At 38.1% G+C, this 22,500-nt stretch overlaps 2 protein-coding genes across 2 annotated transcripts in view; both read right to left on the bottom strand.

The window, feature by feature from the left end:
* The window catches only part of LOC144965012 (uncharacterized), an 18,189-nt gene extending 7,462 nt beyond the window's left edge, over window positions 1–10,727 (bottom strand). Inside the window, exons 1-6 of the mRNA XM_078899862.1 lie at window positions 10,628–10,727; window positions 9,025–9,179; window positions 5,448–6,821; window positions 3,333–3,489; window positions 2,140–2,250; window positions 1,051–1,280 (exon numbers count right to left, since the gene is read on the bottom strand). Coding sequence (XP_078755988.1) covers window positions 1,051–1,280; window positions 2,140–2,250; window positions 3,333–3,489; window positions 5,448–6,821; window positions 9,025–9,101 — 1,949 coding nt within the window. The 5' untranslated portion in view covers window positions 9,102–9,179; window positions 10,628–10,727. The remainder of the gene's footprint in view (window positions 1–1,050; window positions 1,281–2,139; window positions 2,251–3,332; window positions 3,490–5,447; window positions 6,822–9,024; window positions 9,180–10,627) is intronic.
* Window positions 10,728–12,362: 1,635 nt separating this feature from the next.
* On the bottom strand, window positions 12,363–22,374 carry LOC144965011 (endoplasmic reticulum chaperone BiP-like). Its single transcript, XM_078899860.1, has 7 exons — window positions 21,836–22,374; window positions 20,031–20,298; window positions 19,356–19,570; window positions 18,779–18,936; window positions 17,795–18,030; window positions 17,238–17,387; window positions 12,363–16,667 (listed from the first exon to the last, which is right to left on the bottom strand). The coding sequence occupies exons 1-7, from the start codon at window positions 22,051–22,053 to the stop codon at window positions 15,894–15,896; spliced, it is 2,019 nt and encodes a 672-aa protein (XP_078755986.1). The 5' UTR covers window positions 22,054–22,374; the 3' UTR covers window positions 12,363–15,893.
* Between the last annotated feature and the right edge of the window lie 126 nt (window positions 22,375–22,500).

Raw genomic sequence — 22,500 nt, 5'->3', positions numbered from 1 at the left:
CTAGTGGTATGACACTCGCTTTCGGATCGGAATGTCCTGGGTTCGAACCTCGCGCTCGGCGCATAGTTGAGTCCTTGGAAAAGGCTCTTTACTCACATTCTCTCACCTTACTCAGGTGTAAAATGAGATAACAGCGTTGTCTTTGTCCGAAAATTTGTAATATCACCTAACAGGCGTCATGTCCCGTCCTACATGTTAAATGTTGTTGTTGACCAGGGACCCCTTGTAAAGCGCTTTGAGCACTTTTAGTGGATATTGCGTTATATAAAGCTCAATTTTTATTTATTATTTTTATTTTAATAGAAAAAAAGTAAGTACGTAATGCCTTATTGGGGGTCCCGATAGCTCAGTTGGTAGAGCACTCGGTTCACGCGTATAGGGACCGAGATCGATCCTGGGTGCAATAGAGAGTCCACCCAGCAGTGAATGGGTAGCTGAGTGTTATAACTGGCGGAAAGTACTTTGCGATAGACTAGCGTCCTATCAAAAGGATAGCAAGCAATTGCTATTGCCCGTTTCACGGAGTCGGTAAAAAATATCGACTTCAACAGGGATCGATCTCTGTCTCTTTGATTATGAAGAGAATGCTCTACCAACTGAGCTATCGGCACCCCCGATGGGATAATTATGATGCTGACAATTGAAGTTAAAGTCAAAATATGAAACTTTGGTTGAATTCATTTGTTTCATTTAGAACTATACCGATGGACTGTGAAAGCGTACGCAACGTATTTAATCATTTTGGCCAGAAAAATCGTCCTTCAAATATTGATCGATTAAAATGACTCATCTTTCAAAAGACTGTCAAACCTCGAAGTTCAACGGAAGTCCCAGGTTTGAGAGTTTTTGCCAAGATGAGGGTCATTTTAATCGATCGATATTTGAAGGACGAGTTTTGTGGCTAAAATTTTAAATGCGTGTTTTTTTTTCTTTTCTTCAGAGTTTGACAGAATAGATGCTGTGCGCTTGGCTAAGAAACGCACAACATTACCATCCGGAAATATAACGGACCAACACACAAACTTGTTCAGTTCTTGACATTAAACTTACTCGGTAAAACTGGCGTCCCTGAAGGCTTTCGCGAACGGATTGTTGTGGATCTTCATCTGGGTGACCGATTCATTCTGGTAGGCCGTGACGGCGATAAAGTCGGTCTCTGGGAAATGAAATGTCAGCGCTTGAAGGTCACTTCCGGCAAGGGTGGCTTCTGATTGGACGCCGAAGTCCACTCGTGTGAAGGTCGTGACGATGCTGTACTTGTGCATGGAGTGGAGAAGTATCTAAGAACGAAGGGTGGAAATACAATGAAATTTTAGGTGCTTTGTCAAACCGAGTTTTTATATTTTTATGTAACAAATGAGCCAGCAGGCATTTGTGTAAGATAAACATCTGAAAAAGTTTGTTTAAAAAGTAAGTTAGACAAAACAGAAAGGAAAATGCAAGAAAGAAAACATCCTAAAAAGATCAAGGTCTGGTGGTATCTAATCATTTTAGTCCTACCTTTGCCCCCCAAACAAAAACACACACACACAAAACCCCACAAAAAAAAACAAACATGAAAAACAAGAACAAACAAACAAATAGAAACAAAAACAAAACAAACATCAACAAACAACTTAGCAAATAAAATTAGTGAACTTTTATCAAAATCAATAGACACAGAAATATGCCCAAAGCGCTTTCCAACTTTTCCAAGCCAACAACAACAACAAGAACAACACTGAACTTGCAGGACGAGATAATATGATACTTCTGAGTAACGAGACCGTTCCAACGTTTCAACTTTACCCCGCAACTAGCGGGACACAAACCTTTGACATGCAGATCAAAAGAAAGAAACCATAATACAACTAGACCCGAAAGCAGAAATACAAACCATGATATGTATCATACAACGTACATGAATTGACAAGCTTAACCTTACAATCATTCTTGGAGACGACATATGGATGGTCGGCGGATCAAACCTCTGAAGTCCCGATTTTCAAGATCGGCGGATGAGGATAATAATAATAATGATGTTGATAATAATAATAATGATGATACTGATGATGATGATGATGATGATGATGATGATGATGATGATGATGATGATGATGATGATGATGATGATGATGATGACGATGATAAAATGGTTACATTTTGAGGGGAACTCTCTTTGTTGTTGGTGAGTTTGATCTTGGAAAAGCTGATTTTTGTCCTGTTCCAGTGTTGTCCGAGACTGGGCGAATCCATGTGAAAATAGGGTAGCTGTGGAAGAAGCAATATCAACCTGCTGAATGGAATAGGGCATTATTACCTATTCATTATTAGTACTCCGAAGGACTGGTTACATTCACACACCCAAGGATTTAGGAACCCAAAAAGAAGAGGGTGGGACGTCATGACTTTTCTTCCCTTTTTGTTATAGGCTAGCTAGATTTTATGGCCAACAAAAATGTACCACGTAGTGAAAATTTGAATTTCTGAAGTCAGTACAAATGTACAAAGCAATCTTTTTAACACTTTCCTTTCAGAATTTTCCCCAAAATTTCACACTCACCCAACATAAAAATAGTTTTTTCTTACTCAAACAGAAAAGCAACAAATACATTCTATACATAATATTGGTCAGCGAAATGAACTCTACAAGACAGTGTCACGTTTTAAAGCTATAATAAAACATTTTTTTAAAAACTAGTGTGATTTACAAAAGAAATCTGAATGCTAAAAGTGCTGGTTGGATCGTAACTAATGGGACGATTTTCCTATGGTTGGCAAGGGCTAAGGTTAAAGCAGTAACTGCCATAAATGCTTCAATAACGAGCAGATGGGGCAATCACTTTTAAAACCGTGTCACGTGATGACGTTTCTAAACACAAATTGCATCATGTTATAAGAAGTTGGTGACATCATGAGGATTGAAATTGTTGAAAGAGGAGTTAACAATCGGAAGGAAGGAGGGTGTGACGTCATTCTATTGTTCTCTATTATTGTGTTGAAGGCGTATAAGAAGAAGTACATAGCTGCAAATAACAAGTTATTTTAGTATTTACTGTTAGCATTGAAAGGATATGTCACCCCAGTTAGCATTGAAAGGATACGTCACCCCAGTTAGCATTGAAAGGATACGTCACCCCATTTAGCATTGAAAGGATACGTCACCCCAGTTAGCATTGAAAGGATACGTCACCCCAGTTAGCATTGAAAGGATACGTCATCCCATTTAGCATTGAAAGGATAAGTCACCCCAGTTAGCATTGAAAGGATACGTCACCCCAGTTAGCATTGAAAGGATACGTCATCTCAATTAGCCTTTCATAAGATGAGATAAGATCAAATCGACCTCTTACCTGGGTGGGCTCGGTGTCTGCCAGTCCCACAGGAACCCATTTGGACTTGATGAATTTACATCTCCTTTTGGAGGCAGGGACTATCTGGATGCTGGCTGAGTAGTGGGCGCTAGGGTTGAGTCCTTGGACGGATAGACTTAGATATGGAAACATTCGCCTGAGGAGAGGAATGGGGGTGAGAATTAGTGCTGGGCATATCGTATCGCAATATCGATATGACTGATAATATCGAATTATATCTATTTCAAAACGCCATATAGATATATATGGATATAAGTTATGCTTGCAGCTTACTTGGGATGCCGGATGGCCAAATTTGGCCACACAGAGAATCGCATTTCTTTTAATAAAAAAAAAAAAAAGTTCCCCTAATTCAGTTGATTTTTTTTTTTTGTTTATCAAAACTGATGAGTGTTTCAAGGGGGTCAGGGTGTTAATAGTTTTTGGCCAAGTGAGGCAAAAAAAAAATCATATTATAATGAAAAATAATGGAGGAACGAACTTTTTTTTTTTGAATAGTGGGATGGGGGAACAAGAATGTTTATCGAAATTTGTATCGATTTTCAATATATCGATGTATAAATCCTATGCATCGATAAATATCTATATTTTATGTGATGAAATATCGTAATATATCGATATTGAAAATTTGCAATATCGCCCATCACTAGTGAGAATGAAATGTTGGCCTTTTCTAGTAACAAGATCAATCAACACGCCGCAATGATACAGCGTTTCATTGGAGTTAACCAGTTAGCAGTCATACTCTGACACATATTGTTTGTTTAATTGGCCAGAAAACTCGCCCTTCAAATATCGATCGACTTAAACGACCCTCATCTTGGCGAAAACTTTCAAACCTGGGGCTTTAATAAAGACCACGCGAAGTCTCAGGTTTGAGAGTTTTTTGCCAAGATGAGGGTCGTTTTAGTCGATCGATATTTGAAGGACGAGTTTTCTAGGCAAAATTGTATATACGGGTCTTTCTAGAATACGGCATTTAACTCGTTAATTGATAGGGAAAATGTATACTATAAATTTTGACTATAACACTTGTTTGCTTGTTAGTGTTAGGTATTTAATAATTTGAAATAATGATTTCATACTAAAAATGGTCAGATTAACAATATGAATATAAATATAATATATTTTATATTAAAATATTTTATACTTTGCCCCTGGGTTGTTGTTAACATGTCGAGCACTCCTCTTATATATACGAATATATATATATATATATATATATTATATATATATATATATAATATATATATATATATGTGGGAGTCCAAGAAGTCGCGCAACAAATAAATCTTTATGAAAATACATAAGAGAAGAAATATAATATTGATAACAATTTATAATGATATCATCATTTGTTTTTTATTTATGTTCCAGATATGGGTGAAACACTAATGATGCAAGAAAAAAGTTAAATTGGTTTTTATGTTGGGAAGAAATGGATAGGGCAACAGACCGCTCTATAGCTGTAGAATTCAACCGTGTTCATCCTGAGAAAGAAAAGCCAATGACCTATACTAATGTTTGACGTTTGTTTAAACGTTTCAAAGAAACAGTTTTATAAAGAGAATAGGATTCAACAGTCTGATGTCATGTCCACCCAGCAACGAGCAGCTTGATTCTAAACAAAGAAAATCGGTAATTTTTATTCTTCATGCTGGCTAGAACATTTTCACATGTCATGTGATCAGAATGTATGTCAAAACATGATCAGATTTATAATGTTTTTATCTCCACTGGATACACTTTTATGCTCGTCGGAGAAGTATTTCATTAGGGCGTCCGCCAATGTTCCGATCATTTAGAATCATTTACTAAGTTACGATGCGTCGTTACGAGGCAAGTGATGTCACAACAATTGAAGCCTATTGATGCATGGATCAATGTAGAGGGTGAACGAGTAGACCATCTATTATGATTATTTATAAGATTGTAGTTCATATGTCGTAATTATCCTAAGATTCTACATGGTGCGCGACTTCTGGGACACCCTGTACACGGGATATGTTACATGCGTAAAACCATGGCAGTGCAATTAGTGATTTTATTTGATAATCGATTATCAATTTGAATAAGGTCTACAAAGCCACATACCTGCCCCCACGGTTAATAATCATCTCTGTACCAACACGGTCAAAGGCCCTCCACAATGAAGAGTTCAACAGGGTCAAAGTCACTCCAGACTTGGTCAGACTCAAATTGTCAGTATCCGACTCTTTAACACGAAACTGAGTCGACTTGTCCTCGGAGATGGAGAATCTGTTGATGTTGTTGTTGTTGTTGTTGCTGCTGCTGCTGTTGTTATTGACGTCGTCAATATTCATAACATTGCTGGTACAGCTGGTAATACGATTATCACTGTCCACACAGCTACTCATGATGAAGTTGTTGACAATATTGGTGTTGGCTCTATTCGTGACGTGGCTGGTAATGTTGTCACCGCTATTGGCATTTCGACGGCCGCTGTTGCTGCTTCTGATGCCATTGAGCATTTTGCCGACACTACTACTATTAACGGAACTGCTAGAATTATAACAATGTATGTCATTGTCAACGCATGCGCATTTGTTTGCATTAGATGACCTAATTAACTTATTTGAATTAGTATTACTTTCGAAATTTTGGATACTATCCTCCCTAGATTCTGTATCTTCTTTAGTTGAAATGATACTGTCGTTATCTTTCTTATGAATATGATTACATTGCGGCTTACGCCATATTTGCTCAGGGTCAGCCAAATCTTTCGGCCACTTAGAATTATACCCAGTCTTTTGACTTATAACATTTTTCACAAGGTCACAGTTCGTTCCACAATAAAATGGTTTCTTTTTACTTTCTTCGTTTATATCGTTTTTCGTCTTTTCATCATAAGAATAACTATGCTCATTCACTATAGCCGACTTCCTTTTTGGTTTTAGATATGCCGACATAAAATTCCCCTCTTCTTTGTGATTAAACGTGTTATTATTAACAACGCCTTGTTGAATGGGAATTAGAGAGTTGCTTGTTTTTGAATTAAAATAGTTATTGTATTTGTATATTGTGTCCTTTTGAAATTCATATTGAGTTTGAATAACACTCTTTCTTTTCCTTGTATATTCAGAATGTATGTCCTTTGACACAATATATGAATTTATATCATTGTGCAAGTTCAACTGTTTCCAACTACTGTTGCCAGATTGTTTAATTCCACGCTGTTTTTCGATAAAATCATTGAAATCATCATCATCGTCATCGTCGGAGTCAGTAGAATGGTCAAGGCGAGATTCTCCGAGGAAATGATTTCTGGGCCGATGACTACATGGTCCATCCAGTGTCCTGTCTTGTTCATCTAAGTTCTCGTGACCTTTGTACGTGGCAGGGAAGAGGGATCTGTGGAATTGTCTTGGGTCCTCTTCTATGACGTCACTGATTCTGTGTTTAGGTTGTACTGGCTGCACTTTCTCTCCGCACAAGATTCTGTGAATGCTGAAACAAATAATAATGTGAAATTGAATGTAAGCTTCAATTTAATTACGAAAACAGATAGAATGGACGTTTCGGGTTCCCCTTTATCAACAAACAGGATGAATGGAACACTACAGATGAATGATATGATGCGGTAGTGGCGTTGTTAAGATGAATAAACAAAACATTGATGGGCAGGAAGTAGTATGCTGAAATGAACAGTTTACGCTTGTATATCGATGTACACATTATGATATTATAAACATGACCATGGAGAACAAATAAACAAACAAAGAAACGAGGTTATCATCACCAACTACATTTTCATCTCTTATTATCTTCCACGTTTTATGAAGTTAGATAATAAATAGCCTAATCATCATCATCATCATCATCATCATCATCATCATCATCATCATCATCATCATCATCATCATCATCATCATCATCATCATCTTCTTCTTCTTCTTTTTCTTCATCATCATCATTATCATCATCATCATCATCATCATCATCATCATCATCATCATCATCATCGTCATCATCATCATCATCATCATCATCATCATCAATCATCACCTTCTTCTTCTTCTGCTTCTTCTTTCAAATTCTTAACGTCACATAATATGAAGATTATGACAAGTGTGTGGTCTTGTGCTCCTCAGAGAATGTATTCGCGGTCCCGTTATCTGATATTTGATGATCGTACAACATAAAAAATATTCTATTGTTTTGGTACCGCATCTAGTCATAAGGGTTCTCTTACCTATAATCTTTTTAGCTGATCATGTGATGTTTACGTTATACGTCTTACGTCGAATATTGAGAAAATATACGCTTCAGCAGCCGCAACGTCACTTCCCTCGTATTGACGCATGGTAACTTAGTAACTGGCTCAAACTATCGGAACAATGGCGGACGCCCGTATGAAATATTTATCCGACGAGCATAAAAGCGTATCCAGAGGGGAAAAAACATTATAAATCTGATCATGTTTTGACTTTTACACATTCTGATCACAAGACATATGAAAAGTTCTAGTCAGCATGAAGAATAAAAAGTAATGATTTTCTTTAGAACCACGATGGCCGCCGTTGCTGGGCGACGTGAAATCAGACTATTGAATCCAATTAGAGCTAATGCTTGAAACAAACAGATCTGATCAACTTCTGTTTCAGTATTTAAAACAATAATAAAAAAAACAATAATTAAAATTCCCTTTATTCATCCCATAAGGGAAATATTTCTCTAGGGTCTACTCCAAAGGAAGACTGGAATAACCCAGGAGTGGGCCGCAGTCCACGCCGCAAACTAGGCGAGGGCGAGGCGACTTGCTCAAAGCCACACAGCGCAGCGACGGCGGGTGATCAAACTCGATACCTTTCGGGTACGAAGCAAAGACCGTACCGCTGAGCCACACTGACACCAATAATTTATTATCCCCCTTTTATTGGAAAGGGGGGGGGGGGGGGGGGGTGTCATTCTGCATTCGACGTCCACATAAATACAAAAATAAAAATCCCCAACAAAAGAGACAAACAAATAACACTTTCATCTGTGACAGGTTGTTCCAGAGTCTTAACTCACCCAATCCTGGAGATTTGTGCTACTTTTCAAAATTGGAAAAAATGTATTAAAATAATCATGAGGCATAGATAGTTTTATTCAACTACCATTAACATGTAAAAACGAAAACCACTAGCTTTGAATCTACGCCTATAATTTGTCTCAGAAAAATGTAATAAATAGGAATGGGATAAAAGTAACCCCGGGTATACTACGGATATAGTCGGTGCTAGGGTTGAGTGAGTTAATACAGATTGACAGAATGAATGTTTGTGTGTTATTGTCTTTGTAATTAAAAACTTGAGCTTGAGCTTTTATATAGCGCAATATCCACTAAACGTGCTCAAAGCGCTTTACAAAACGATCCTTACCAACAGCAACACATAACAAGTAGAACGAGACATGCCGCCTGTTAGGCGATATTACAATTTTTCCGGCAGAGAGAACTACTTTATAGGCCAGGTACTCATTTTACACCTGAGTACGGTGAGAGAATGTGAGTAAAGAGCCTTTTTTGTAATTTTCCAAGGACTCAACTATGCACCAGGCGAGGCTTGAACCCAGGATATTCCGATCCAAAAGCGCGTGTCACACTACTAGACCACATAGCCGCACGCAATGTAAATATTATATTAATCAATTTGCTGCTGATCCTTACCTGTGTTTTGTGTCATTGCCTGCCCAGGAACCTGCCTTCTCACAGGACGACGAGATGGGTTCATTTGAAGCAGACATTTCCAAAAATGGGCTCAATAATTGGTCAGTTGTGGAGATATTGCTTTGACTTCAAAAATGCTCATAAAATTGTTGTCGCTGGCAAAACAAATGCAAAGATTTTTAACAAATTGTCAACAACAAAAAAAAACACAACAACTTCAAAATATAACTAAGAATTTTAAGTACACGGAACAATCTCAAACATGTATGACTAATCTGCCGTACTCTGCCGTACTTCGCGAAGTCCCGGTTTGAGAGTTTTTGCCAAGATGAGGGTCATTTAAATCGATGGATATTTGAAGGACGAGTTTTCTGGCCAACTTTTCAAATATGGAGTTTTCCAGAGTACGGCACTAAACACGACGCTTATCAAGCGCGATGAAATTTATTTCTCGGCAGAAACAACGCTGCTGGCGGCGAAATATTCATGTTACACATGAGTGTGTGTGTGTGTGTGTGTGTGTGTGTGTGTGTGCGTGTGTGTGTGTGATGAGAAAATGTGAGTAAACTTAAGTATTTATATAGCGCAAATAAATCAAACGTGCTCAAAGCGCTTTACTAGGGGTCCTAGTCAGCAGCATCATTAACCATATAATATGTACGACGAGACATGACCCCTGTAAGGCGATATTAAAAATGTGTTTTTTTCTCCGACAGAGACAAAGCTGTAAACGGACAGGTACTCATTTCACACCTGAATGAGATGAGATATTGTAGGTAAAGAGCCTTTTCAACTATGCACCACCGTTCAAAGCATGCCACCTCGAGCCCTGGACCTTTCGGTCCGTCGATGGGAGTCCTTTAACAACACTGCATAACCACATCGAGAATCAAAAGTAAAGAATATTTTCCCAAGCCAATGAGACAGACCCTGCCATGTTGGTGTAGATTGTCTCTGTTTTACTGTAAAATAAATATGTCAGTGCATCACGTTAGTGTCGGAAGGTGAAAATTTTGGATTTGCATTTTCTGAAAGAATATGCTCCCCAGAGCATTTTAATCTTTATTTAAAGTAAATCGGGTGATTTTTCATGAAGTTATGGTCAGATGTATGGGAAAGGTATCTAGCAACTTTTCTCAAATTTCATACTTCTTCAACTTGACAAGCTGTAAAAAATATTTAGAAATGAAATTCAGCTTTGATATTTCCGGAAGATGTAGAAATAGGATTGATATAATCATTTATGACAAGAACTCATTTTGGATCAAAAGTGACAAAGTTAATATCGATAAAATACAATATATATTGGCAACCAGAATTTGTCACTTTAACTCGTCTTTAGGGTATATCCCAAGGGAAGACTGGAATAACCCAGGCGTCAGCCGCAGTGCAGCGCCGCAAAGTGAGCTTGGGCAGGTGCCTTGCTCAAGGCCACACAACGAGGCGGGTTGTCGAACTCGGTATCTTTTGGGTAGGAAGCGAAAAACGTACCGCTGAGCTTCGCAGCCCCCTAAAAACGGAGTTAGGGAGTTTTGGAAAACCACTCGTCATCGGAATTCCAACATGGAATTCTAAAATAACTTTAATCCATAAAGGCACTTACCGGCATAGGGCTATGATCATCCGGTCAGTCAATTCCAATGGATAAACACATTGGAATGGTTGGTACACGTTCTTATATATATCATATCCACGAATGATCTGAGAAATATGTGACCTTCTCCTCCTTATGAACTGTCATATTTCTGTTCTTCCATATTTCACACATTTCTAACATCAACCCCACCCCCTTCTCCACCACCTCCATACCCCACCACCCTTCGACCTAAACAAACAAGGCACTCACATACAAGTTATAATTTCCACAATGCTGTATATTCCTACCTCACATAGACACCCCCCCCCCAATGGACGCATTTTATTGTGATAGGCGAAAGTTAATATCGATAATATACAATATATATTGGCAACCAGGATTTGTCACTTTAACTCATCTTTGACCCCCCCCCCCCCCCCCGTCCAACCCCCCCCCCCCCCCCCCCCCCACCTCACCCCAACACCTACAGCAAATCTGTTAACACCAGTCGGCCGCCATTATTGTTGTCTATTCACGGGTTGCCGGCCACACAAAACATGGCGGTGAACGTGTTAACCCGAGAACAAAGGGACACAACTCTGAGTGATAGTTTAATATTAATCCGCCAACGGGATGTGGTAAATTATGACCAACAGAAATGAAAGATCCACCCGTGACAATTAGCGGTCTGCCACTTGCTAAGCAGTCAATCTTTATTGCTTTGTATTGATGACCAATAAATGCCCAAATGAACATCATTGCCCACCTTACACTATCTCCCAATTGCGTTGATACCGTGAGAAAGATCCTGAAATAATACGCTATAAACTAATGCGCTCAGAACCCTCTGTCCGTCTAGGGGTAGATGCGCGGTATAAATATTTATCATCATTATCATTATGCGGGGTATGAATATTTATCATGATTATTATTCTTTGTTAAATTACTAAAATCATCTGTGTCCCCAGTTAGTAGAGAGTTCGTATTTCAAGAATATAAATGTTGATCCAAATGTCAGTATCAATGAATTGCCTCTAACAAAGAGTAGGTACTTTCTGCCAGACATACAAGGTTTTCCAAGCCAACAGGAACACTTAACACGTAGGACGAGACATGAGGCCTGTAAGACGAGATTAAATCATTATTTTTGTCACGAGTCATTTTTTTGCCAGCCAGATACTCATTATGCTCAAGTGTTCGGTTAGAAAATGTTTCAAAAGAGTCTTCTCCGAGGACTCAAATTTCAATGAGACTCAAACCAGGGACCTATAGGTTTGAAACCGACTGTCCTACCACTTGCCCACAAAGTCCTTTATACCTACTACAATTTACAAATGGGTTGATTTTGTAATTGAAGACCTAGTAGGCAAAATTAACAACCCTTGATATAGCCAACTTTTGAATTTAAAAAAATTTACAAAATAATTACGACCTCCCGCCAAGACATTATAAGATACCGTCGCCTAGGCATTCCACGAAGGAATACTATCATAGATATTCCATCAAACAGGATATCTGATGTCAAGAGGAATCACCCATGTTATCCATTGTGATCAGATTAGGGGTTAATAATCTTGCCAAAGGAAAAAACAAACAAACGAAAGTGCCTGAAGCTGGGCTCGAACCACACACACACACACACACACACACACACACACACACACACACATATATATATATATATATATATATATATATATATATATATATATATATATATATAAACCTTAACAAGTGTTATTTATATATGAATGCAAAAACGTTTGTAAAAAAATATATCCCAGAATTTTATTGCAGGCAACGGGCATGAAATAATTCTGCTTTAAAATTCATATCTAACTTGTAAACAAGAAAACGAATACAGAAATCATAAACGTATTTAAACGGTATTAATAACAACTGGAACATATATGGAGCATTATCCATTAAACGAGCTCAAAGCGCTTTACAATGTGTCGCTAGCCAACAGCAATACTTAATACGTAGGACGAGACATGACGCCTGTTAGATGATATTACAACTTTTTTTCGGACAGAGTCAATGCTGTTAACGGCCAGGTACTCGTTTTACACCTGAGTGAGGTGGGAGAATATGAGCAAACAGCCTTTTTCAAGGAGTCAACTACATGGTGCTGAGCACGGGTCTTGAACTCAGGACCTTCCGATCCAAAGGATAGTATCATACCGTAAGACCACATAGCTGCGTGAACTTCATGCTAAAAACTGAATTCAAAGCCAAAATGGATAGAATCTCAAAATTATGTCAGCTTTTTCTGTTTCTTGAAATAACATTCAGTCTGTTTCATATAAGAAATAAACCCCACTCACAGTTTGTGAAAATGATATTTTATATAGAGCAATATCCTCTAAACGTGCTCAAAGCGATTTACAAAGGGTCCTTGACAAACAGCAACACGTCATATGTAGAATGAGACACAGCTCCTGTTAAGCGATATTAAATTTTTTTTTACCGACAGAGACAACGCAGTTAACGGCTAGGTACTCATTTTACACCTGAGTACCGAGAGAGAATGAGTAAAGAGCCTTTTCTAAGGAGTCAACTATGCGCCGAGCAAGGCTCGAACTCAGGACCTTCCAATCCGAAAGCCAATGTCATACTACAAGACCACATAGCCGTACGTAGACGTAATATCCAGTTATCTCTGTATCATTTTTACCACCAGTTTTAGTATTAGTATCATCTTGTTTTGTTTGTTGGCTTAACCTAACGTATACATATATGCAGGTCTGACATCCGAACCCACTTATGGGCCTAGTTTAACAATGTTGTAATAGATAATATTTCCGTCATTTAAAATTTTTTTTTTTAGATTTCCATTACAACAATGAGCCCATAAGGAATTGGGTTGTCATACCTGCAAATAAGTACACATCGGCTTTACCGTATTTCTCTTTCATGAAGGTAAATATCATGTAAATTGAATTGAATGGAATGGCGTCTTGCTCCTGTTGACATATTACCGGTTTGGTAAAGTTGGTCACAAATTAGAAACATAATGACGAACACAATAGGCTTCAACAGTCGTGACGTCACTTCACTCGTAATGACGCATGGTAACTTTGTAACTGGTTCTAAACCATCGGAACAATGGCGGAGGTCCTTATGAAATAGAACTTCTCCAACGAGCATACAAGTGTATCCAGAGGAGAAAAACATTATAAATCTGGTCATGTTTCGACTTTTATACATTCTGATCACATGTCATGTGAAAAAGTTCTAGCCAGCATGAAGTATAATAAGTACCGATTTTCTTTGTTTAGAACCAAGCTGCTGGTTGCTGGGTGGACGTGACATCAGACTATTGAATACTATAAAATATGGCAAGCAATAATAAAAGATCATCACAGTGATACTAACACACAAAATAATACAATGATATAAAAAACATAATAGAATGTTGCCTTCGTTAGTTTATCACTTTGTCTGAGCGTGGCTCAGCGGTACGGTCTTTGCTTCGTACCCAAAAGGTACCCAGTTCGATCACCCACCGCTGCTCTGTGTGGCCTTAATTGAGCAAGTCACCTCGCCCTAGCTCAATGTTGGGGCGCTGCATTGCGGCTGACGCCTGGATTATTCCAGTCTTCCCTTGGAACAGATCCTACAGACAAATTTCCCCTATGGGATGAATGAAAGGAATTTTATCTATTTTTATTACTAATTCGTTGATTTATGAGTAATGTAAATGATGCTGCTCGAAGCTCAAAGAAACAAATTACAATGTGAAATTGAATGTAAGCTTCAATTTAATGTACGAAAACAGATAAAATGGACGTTTCGGATTTTCCCTTTATCAACTAAACAGGATGAATACACTACGGACGAATGAGATAATGTGGTAGTGGTGTTGATAAGATGACTAAACAAAAACATTAAAACCGACGTGTAGTTATTTTCAGGTCTGATAACCCAAATTGTAATAGGCCCGTTTTTGCAATAGAAATGCACTCAAACTAATTCAAAATATCGTCCATTACAACAATGTCAAACCAGGCCTACAATTGAGTTCGTTATTAGACCTGCTAATGTATCCACGTGGATCGATACATGTCTTGGAGTTTGATCATTTCAGATTGCGCTCCAAGCGATAATAAAAGCCTGCATTAGAAAGCTTACCTTACAAAATAATTCTTTTTTTTTCCAACAGTGAATTAGTGATGTGATCATTACATTGAATAATAAGAATGATACCCAACAAAAAACAAAAAGCGTCAGATATATTATGGACGTTGAATTTAAAAAGCATATTTTGCTCGAAGTTCAACATGCGGTTTATACAGAAAGGCAAGCAAAAGTACATTGTACGTAAAAAAAAATGTATAAACTTTACAATGAGAAACATTCGTATTCAAGCAGATAAAAATAGAAACATTACTGTTAAAAACGTATATATAGTCAATGAAAGACAAGTAGATTTTTATTCATAATATAATAAAATTTGACAAGGAAGTCCAGCAGCAAATGTGGAGGCAACAACTGGCAAAAAGATAATCGACTGTTCGGTAATGTCCCTTAAGCGTGAAGAATGGCGTTCCATGACATTCAACATCTGTAGGGAGACGGAACTCCGGTAATGTAAGGTAATACTTGACAACACAGCTGTCTTGTAAACTTAACATTCAAATTACAACAAATGTCAATTGTTTGCGTCCTAGCTGTCATTAGAATTACAAGTATGGGCTGACCATGAGGGGTTTAGTTTAACATTGATCGTTTTGCGGCAAGTTGCAAACAATCGATATGGTAAATATAATGATTTTTTAAACTACAAAACAAGTAAAAACATGTTATCTAAAAGACAGTGACGTGATAATATGATGAAGTATCTTACAATGGTAGTTCTTTAAAATTGTTAATGATACCAATGAAGATGATGAAAAAAATGGTGATGATGATGATGATGATGATGATGATGATGATGATGATGATGATGGTGGTGGTGGTGGTGATGGTGATGTTGATTGTGGTGGTGGTGGTGATGATGATGATGATTATGATAATGATAACATGCTGTTATAAATTAATTCATTATGAAGTACCGGTAGGAATCTGAGCTTAATATTTTGCACAAATTCAATACTATCCCAAGAAAATTTAGCTGAGTAAAAATAGTTTTAAAAAATAAGGAAATTTCATTATATATTATCAAATAAATCAGAACATTGTAGTCTGTGAAAAAAAGTACAATATCAAATTATGATATTTAAGCTTTTTTCTGAGCTAAATGTCGAATGCCTCTCCTCTCGCGTTCTAAAAACAGAGCACTCAAAAAGGATTACAGCTCATCTTTGTCTTTAGAATTTCCGCCATGTTCGTACAGTTTCTGAGTGATGGGAGGCACAGTCTTTACAAAAGTGTCTTTCTTTTCTATCACCTCCTCTGGCAAAGCATCTTTATTTGCCTCAAGCCATGACACAGTTTCATCCACGGATAAAGTTCTCTCAATCTTCTCAAGATCTTCTTCATTGCTGAACTGCTTTTTGGTTATGTAGATAATGGCCTCCAGTTCGTTTTTGGCTTCAATTTGTTCTTTTAGTCTCTTATCTTCCTCTGCAAACTCCTCAGCTTCCTTTAATATGAGATCAATATCCTCGTTGGAAAGTCCACCGTCAGATTTATTGATAGTTATGCTGTTCTCCTTTCCCGTGTCCATGTCTTTGGCGGAAACCGTCAGGAGGCCGCTCGGGTCGATTTCAAATTCTACTTGAATTTGAGGAACGCCTCTTGGCGCCTTTTTGATTCCCGTCAAATCAAACCGACCAAGACGGCGATTGTGTTTGGTGAGAATTCTCTCCCCTTCGTAAACTTGTATCGTTACGGCCTCTTGGTTGTCGACAGCGGTGGAGAGGATTCGGGCTTTCCGGTTCGGGATGACATTGTTTCTGTTGATGATTGGGGTCATGACCCCGCCGACCGTTTCTATGCCGAGTGTCAAAGGGTTGACGTCACAGATCACAGGAGAGTTGTCGCCACCTCCGTTCAGGACCCAAGCATGTACGGCTGCCCCGAAGGCAACAACTTCATCGGGATTGATATCTCTGTGGGTTTCCTGGATAGGATGGGATAGGGGTGTGAGGGGTTCAAGTTTTATCGGATCACTATCATCATCATCATCATCATCATCATCATCATCACCATCATCATCAGAAGCAGAAGCAGCAGCAGCAACTTCATCATCATCATCATCATCATCATCATCATCATCATCATCATCATCATCATCATAATCATCATCAGAAGCAGCAGCAGCACAGTATGTACAGCTGGTGCCCAATCTTTATCACAACCATCATCATTGATATAATGTGATCTTGACCTGAGTACGGTGAGAGAATGTAAGTGAAGAGCTTCCGATCCGAAAGCGAGTGTCATACCACTAGACCACATAGCCGTAATCATGTGTATCAAACAACCCACCTTCCTGTGGAACATTTCTTTGACAATCTGCTGAACCTTAGGGGTTCTGGTGGACCCTGTACACCGTATCCCGTAAATATCATGTAATCAGCTAGTCACAAAGAAAAATATGATGGGGGGAATCGAATGTGACGTGTGCACAAAAATAAACAGTCAGTGTTAGTCACTATGGGTAGATAATCATGCGTATCAAACCACCCACCTTTCCGTGGAACATTTCTTTGACAATCTGCTGAACCTTAGGGATTCTGGTAGACCCTCCAACCAAAATGATTTCATCAACATCCTTTACTTTCACATCAGCCTCTTGAAGGGTCTTGCAAACGGGAACCAATGTAGATCTGAACAATTCCTGAAATTTGAATATATAAAAATATTGCGGCTATGAGGTTTTGTGGTACGACACTCGCTTTCGGATCGGAAGGTCCTGGGTCCGAGCCTCGCTCGGCGCATAATGAGTCCTTGATAAAAGGGTCCATGAACTACAGCAACACGTAATATATGAACGAGACATGACGTCTGTTAGGTGATTTTACAATTTTTCCGATAGAGACAACGCTGTTAACGACCAGGTACTCATTTACACCTGAGTATGATGAGAGAACATGAGTAGAGACTCTTTCCAAGGACTCAACTAAGCGCCGAGCGAGTTTCGAACCCAGGTTCACCGGACCCAAAGGCGAGTGTCAGACTACCAGAACAAATAACCATTAGGACAACTTGTGTAATAATTGGAAAATACCATAAGCACAGACTCACCATGTTGAGCTCTTCAAACTTGGATCGACTGAGAGATTCTGAGAGGTCAAGGCCGTCAACCAGGTCATCGATTTCGATGGTCACGCGCTGCTCGGAAGACAAAGATCGTTTCGCCTTTTCCACCTCCCGTCTGAGTTTTTGAAGAGCTTCAGTGTTACCCTGGATGTCCTTGCCCAGTTTTTTCTTGATGACTTTGTACATGTGATCCATCACTACCCGGTCAAAGTCTTCGCCGCCTGTGTATAGAATCAATGAATATATGTAAATATAGTAATGGAAATAAATAAATGAATAATTAGATAAATAATTAAATTTAAAAAATATAGAAATAAATTGATGAATGAATGGTAGATAAATAAATCAATAAATATTATCAAAGGTATCTAAAGGATAACATATGATTATCCTTCCCCCCACAACAAGATAAATAATAGACACAATATTGATTAGATTCCCTTTATTCATCTCTAAGTCGAAAAGTTTCTTTAGAGTCTTTATTAGAAGAAAGACAAGGATAATCAGGGCGCCACCCGCAGCGCAGCGTCGGCAAGTGAGCTACTGGTGGGGTGAATAGATCAAAGTCGAACTCGATACCTCTTGTGTATGAGACAAAAGCCATACCGCTTGGCCTCCACCCCCCCCCCCCCCCCACTTCCACCCCCACCTCATACAACTACAATACAAAAAAACACCAATTAACAAAAATCCAACCCCTCTACCCCCCCCCAAAAAAAAAAACAACAGCAAAAAAACAAAAAAAAAAACAAAAACAAAACAAAACAAAACAAAACAAACAAAAAAACAAAAACAAACAAAGCAAACCGAAACGAATCCAAAAAGAAAAAAGACAAAAAAAAAAAAAACCCAAACAAACAAGCAAAAAATAAAAAAAAAACAACAAACAAACAAAAAACAACAACATTGGAACAAAAAGAAAACACAGCTATTAAAAACAACAAAACAAAACAATGAAAATCATCCTACCTAAATGCGTGTCCCCATTGGTTGCCCCCACCACATACACGCCGTGGTCGATAGTCAACAAAGACACGTCACACGTGCTACCACCAAGATCGAACACGAGCACTATCTTTTCACCATCCTCTGACCTGTCCAAACCGTAGGCGATTGATGCAGCTATCCTTTAGAAAAAAGATAGAAATAGAACACGTCTTTTTTTTTGGAGGCAAACAAATATACATATCCATTTCACTATATCTTCTAGAATAAATATTAAATAACTAAATGAATAAATAAATAAATAAATAAATGAATAGATAAATAAATAAATAAATAAATAAATTAATAAATAAATAAATACATTTTGAAAAGAAGAAGAAGAAGAAGAAGAAGAAGAAGAAGAAGAAGAAGAAGAAGAAGAAGAAGAAGAAGAAGAAGAAGAAGAAGAAGAAGAAGAAGAAGAAGAAGAAGAAGAAGAAGAAGAAGAAGAAGAAAGACCACAGCACTGCAAAATGTAAATTGGTGTGGTAAACACAATCCACAAAAATTAATGCGTTCTACCAAGATAAGACTGCGAAGTAAAATAGTGAAAACAACTTACGGTTCGTTGAGGATTCGAATGACCTCAATACCAGCAATGGTACCGGCATCCTTCGTGGCTCTCCGCTGGGCATCGTTGAAATAGGCCGGTACCGTGATGACTGCCTTTGTGACATTCTGGCCCAGATAGTCCTGGGCAATATCTCTCATCTTGCCGAGGACCATGGCTGAAATTTCCTCTGGTGTGAAGACTTTTGGCGTGTCACCGATGTTTACCTGTGAGTGGAACGGAAATAATATTGAGATTATTATCAATATCATTTATTCTCTTGTATTAGTGATTATGTTAATCGTGACTCGTGTCTGTAATTTATTTTCCTTCTCCTCGTTGTTTGATCTCAGATTCTCATCTATTTTAACACTACTAACACAACCACAAAAAAAAAACCCGAAAAAAATTTCATAAAAAATACAAAACAACCGCCCCCCCCCCCCCCCCCCCCCCGCCAAAAAAAACAAAAAACAAAAAAAAAAACAAACAAAAAAACAAAAAAACAAAAACAAAACAAAAAAACAACAAAAAACAAACAAAAACAACAATACAAATAAAATCCCACAACCCCCCCCCCTCCCCCCTCTAAAAATAAAACACACACACACACAAAACAAAAACAAAAAACAAAACAAAACAAACAAACAACAGTGCCTGTTAGTCATCATCAGATTCCAAACCAACCTGAATATGAGGTTTGTTACTTTTCTCGATCACTTTGAAGGGCAAAAATTTGACATCCTTCTGTACAGTGGGGTCGTCCCAGGTGCGGCCGATCAGCCTCTTCACACCGAAGACGGTGTTCTGCGGGTTACTAGAGGTCAACTGAGTCTTGGCTGCGTCTCCTATCAGACGAGATCCATCAGGGGTGAAGGCCACGTATGACGGGGTGATTCGATTTCCTTGTTCGTTTGGAATTATCTCCACTTGTCCGTTTTGGTACACACCCACACTGGAGAGGAACCAATGATTTGGCATTTATAAGAACTTCAAAACAACAAAATATGTATCCTAACCATTGAATCTATCTATGGCGGCTGTGTGGTCTTAAGTATGATACTCGCCTTCGGATCTGATGATCCTGGGTCGGATATTGTAATATTGCCTAACAAGCATCATGTTTCGTCCTACATGCTCAGTAGTGTTGCTGTTGGTTAGGGACCCATCTTAAAGCGATTTGAACACGTTTAGTAAAAATAGCGCTTTATAAATGCTCTTGTTATGTTTTCAAGTCCTGCTTTGAGTGGTACGTAGTTGAGTCTTTGGAAAAGGATGTTTACTCACGTTCTGTCATCGTACTCAAGTGTAAATTGAGTACCTAACCGTTGACAGTGTTGTCTATGTCGGAAACAAATTTTAATATCCCCTTAACACACGTCATGTCTCGTCCTACATGTTAAGTGTTGCTGTTGGCTAATGACACTCGTGCAAAGCGCTTTGAGCACGTTTAGTGAATATTGCGCTATATAAATCCTCATTTATTTATTATATCTATTCAAAACACTATCATATTGAGGTGACATGCACTAATTTGCCAGTCTTGTAACCCAATTCCTTATGGGCTCATTGCTGAATGGAAATCTCAAAAAATGACGCAAAATATTGTCCATTGCAACAATATTAAACTAGACCCATAAGTGGGTTCCAATGTCAGACCTGCATATGTGCACACGTCGTGTGTCAAGGTGAACCTGATTTTTAAAATTGAATATTACAGCTAACTCTTAAAACTTGAGGGAAAGTATATGACGTCATTGAGAGTGAGTTTTATGTTAATAAATAAAGTTCCCTTCATTCATCACCAAGGAGAAACGAATTGTCTTTAAGGTCTATTCCAATAAAAAAAAAAAACTGGAATAGGCCAGGTATGGTCGCAGTGCAGCGTCGAAAAGTGAGCTAGAGCTAGGTGACCTTCTCAAGGCCACACAGCGTGGCGGGTAGTCGAACTTTGCGGTACCCCTTTCTGATAATATCCGATATTATCTTTTTAAAATGTCTTTCTCGCTTTATCTCCACCACATATAAGTAAATACATAAATACATAAATAAATACAATAAAAGATAAATAAATAAATAAATAAATAAATAAATAAATACAATAAAAGATGAATAAATAAATTTAAAAAAAAGTAAATAAATCAATGAATTATTTAAAATTCGCAAAGGAGACCAATGTAACCGGAAATTAAGAATGAAGGAGCCGATACCATAATACATATTATGCTTGATGGAATGAATAAATGAATGAGCAAATGAAGGAAGGATTGGATAATGTATGAGGAGGAGGAGGAGGAGGAGGAGGAGGAGGAGGAGGAGGAGGAGGAGGAGGAGGAGGAGAATGAATGAATGAATGAATGAATGAATGAATGAATGAATGAATGAATGAATGAATGAATGAATGAATGAATGACAAACACGCATATCAACTCCCTCCATACAATTACAACACATTCATATCAACTCCACCCATAAAATTACAATACACATACCACGAATAAGTTGTGCCCAGATCAATTCCGATAATTGGTGCATCTGTATTGGCTGTTGCATCTTGACTCTGAGCTCCGACCAACAGCGGCATGAATGGAGTCGTCACCATAATGGCGGCGAGGACCAGAGAAGCCCTCATTCTCCCGACAGCCGGAACTTGCTGCTGCAAAGCTGAATTCTTTATAGTTCCCGGTTTTGTCTTCACGCGGAGCAGCATTTTGAGAAATCCTTCCTGATAAAAAATGCCAATGTCCTTGACCCTAACCGCAGGTGCAAGAATGTTATCACAATATTTCAAAATTAAATGTATTGACTTATAGATTCACAGGTCAAAGTAAAAATAAATCTCGTTTGAAACCGAATTCTGAAATGTTGAAAGTCAGTTTGCCTGTGTTTTACTTTGATAGTCTTCAATGACCACCCCCAAATTTCAAACAATAATATTTTTTGATAAGTTTTGGTATGCGCCATGAACTTAAAGATGGAGATATCACTGATGGGGTAATGAAGGAATTGGTTAATTTTTGTATCGGTGTACCTTGAAAACCAGAAGAGAAAAAAGAAACATTTGTGTGTCAAGCTGGTTATCTTCATCATAATCTTAATCATAATCATAATAATAGTAATATGTTGTTGTTGCCCTGATGAAATATCTGTAGAGGTA

The sequence above is a fragment of the Berghia stephanieae genome, chromosome 2 (assembly GCF_034508935.2).
Source record: "Berghia stephanieae isolate SIO BIC M18660-M18661 chromosome 2, UCSD_Bste_1.3, whole genome shotgun sequence".
Classification (NCBI taxonomy): domain Eukaryota; kingdom Metazoa; phylum Mollusca; class Gastropoda; order Nudibranchia; family Aeolidiidae; genus Berghia; species Berghia stephanieae.
This window is presented reverse-complemented; position numbering and strand designations above follow the sequence as displayed.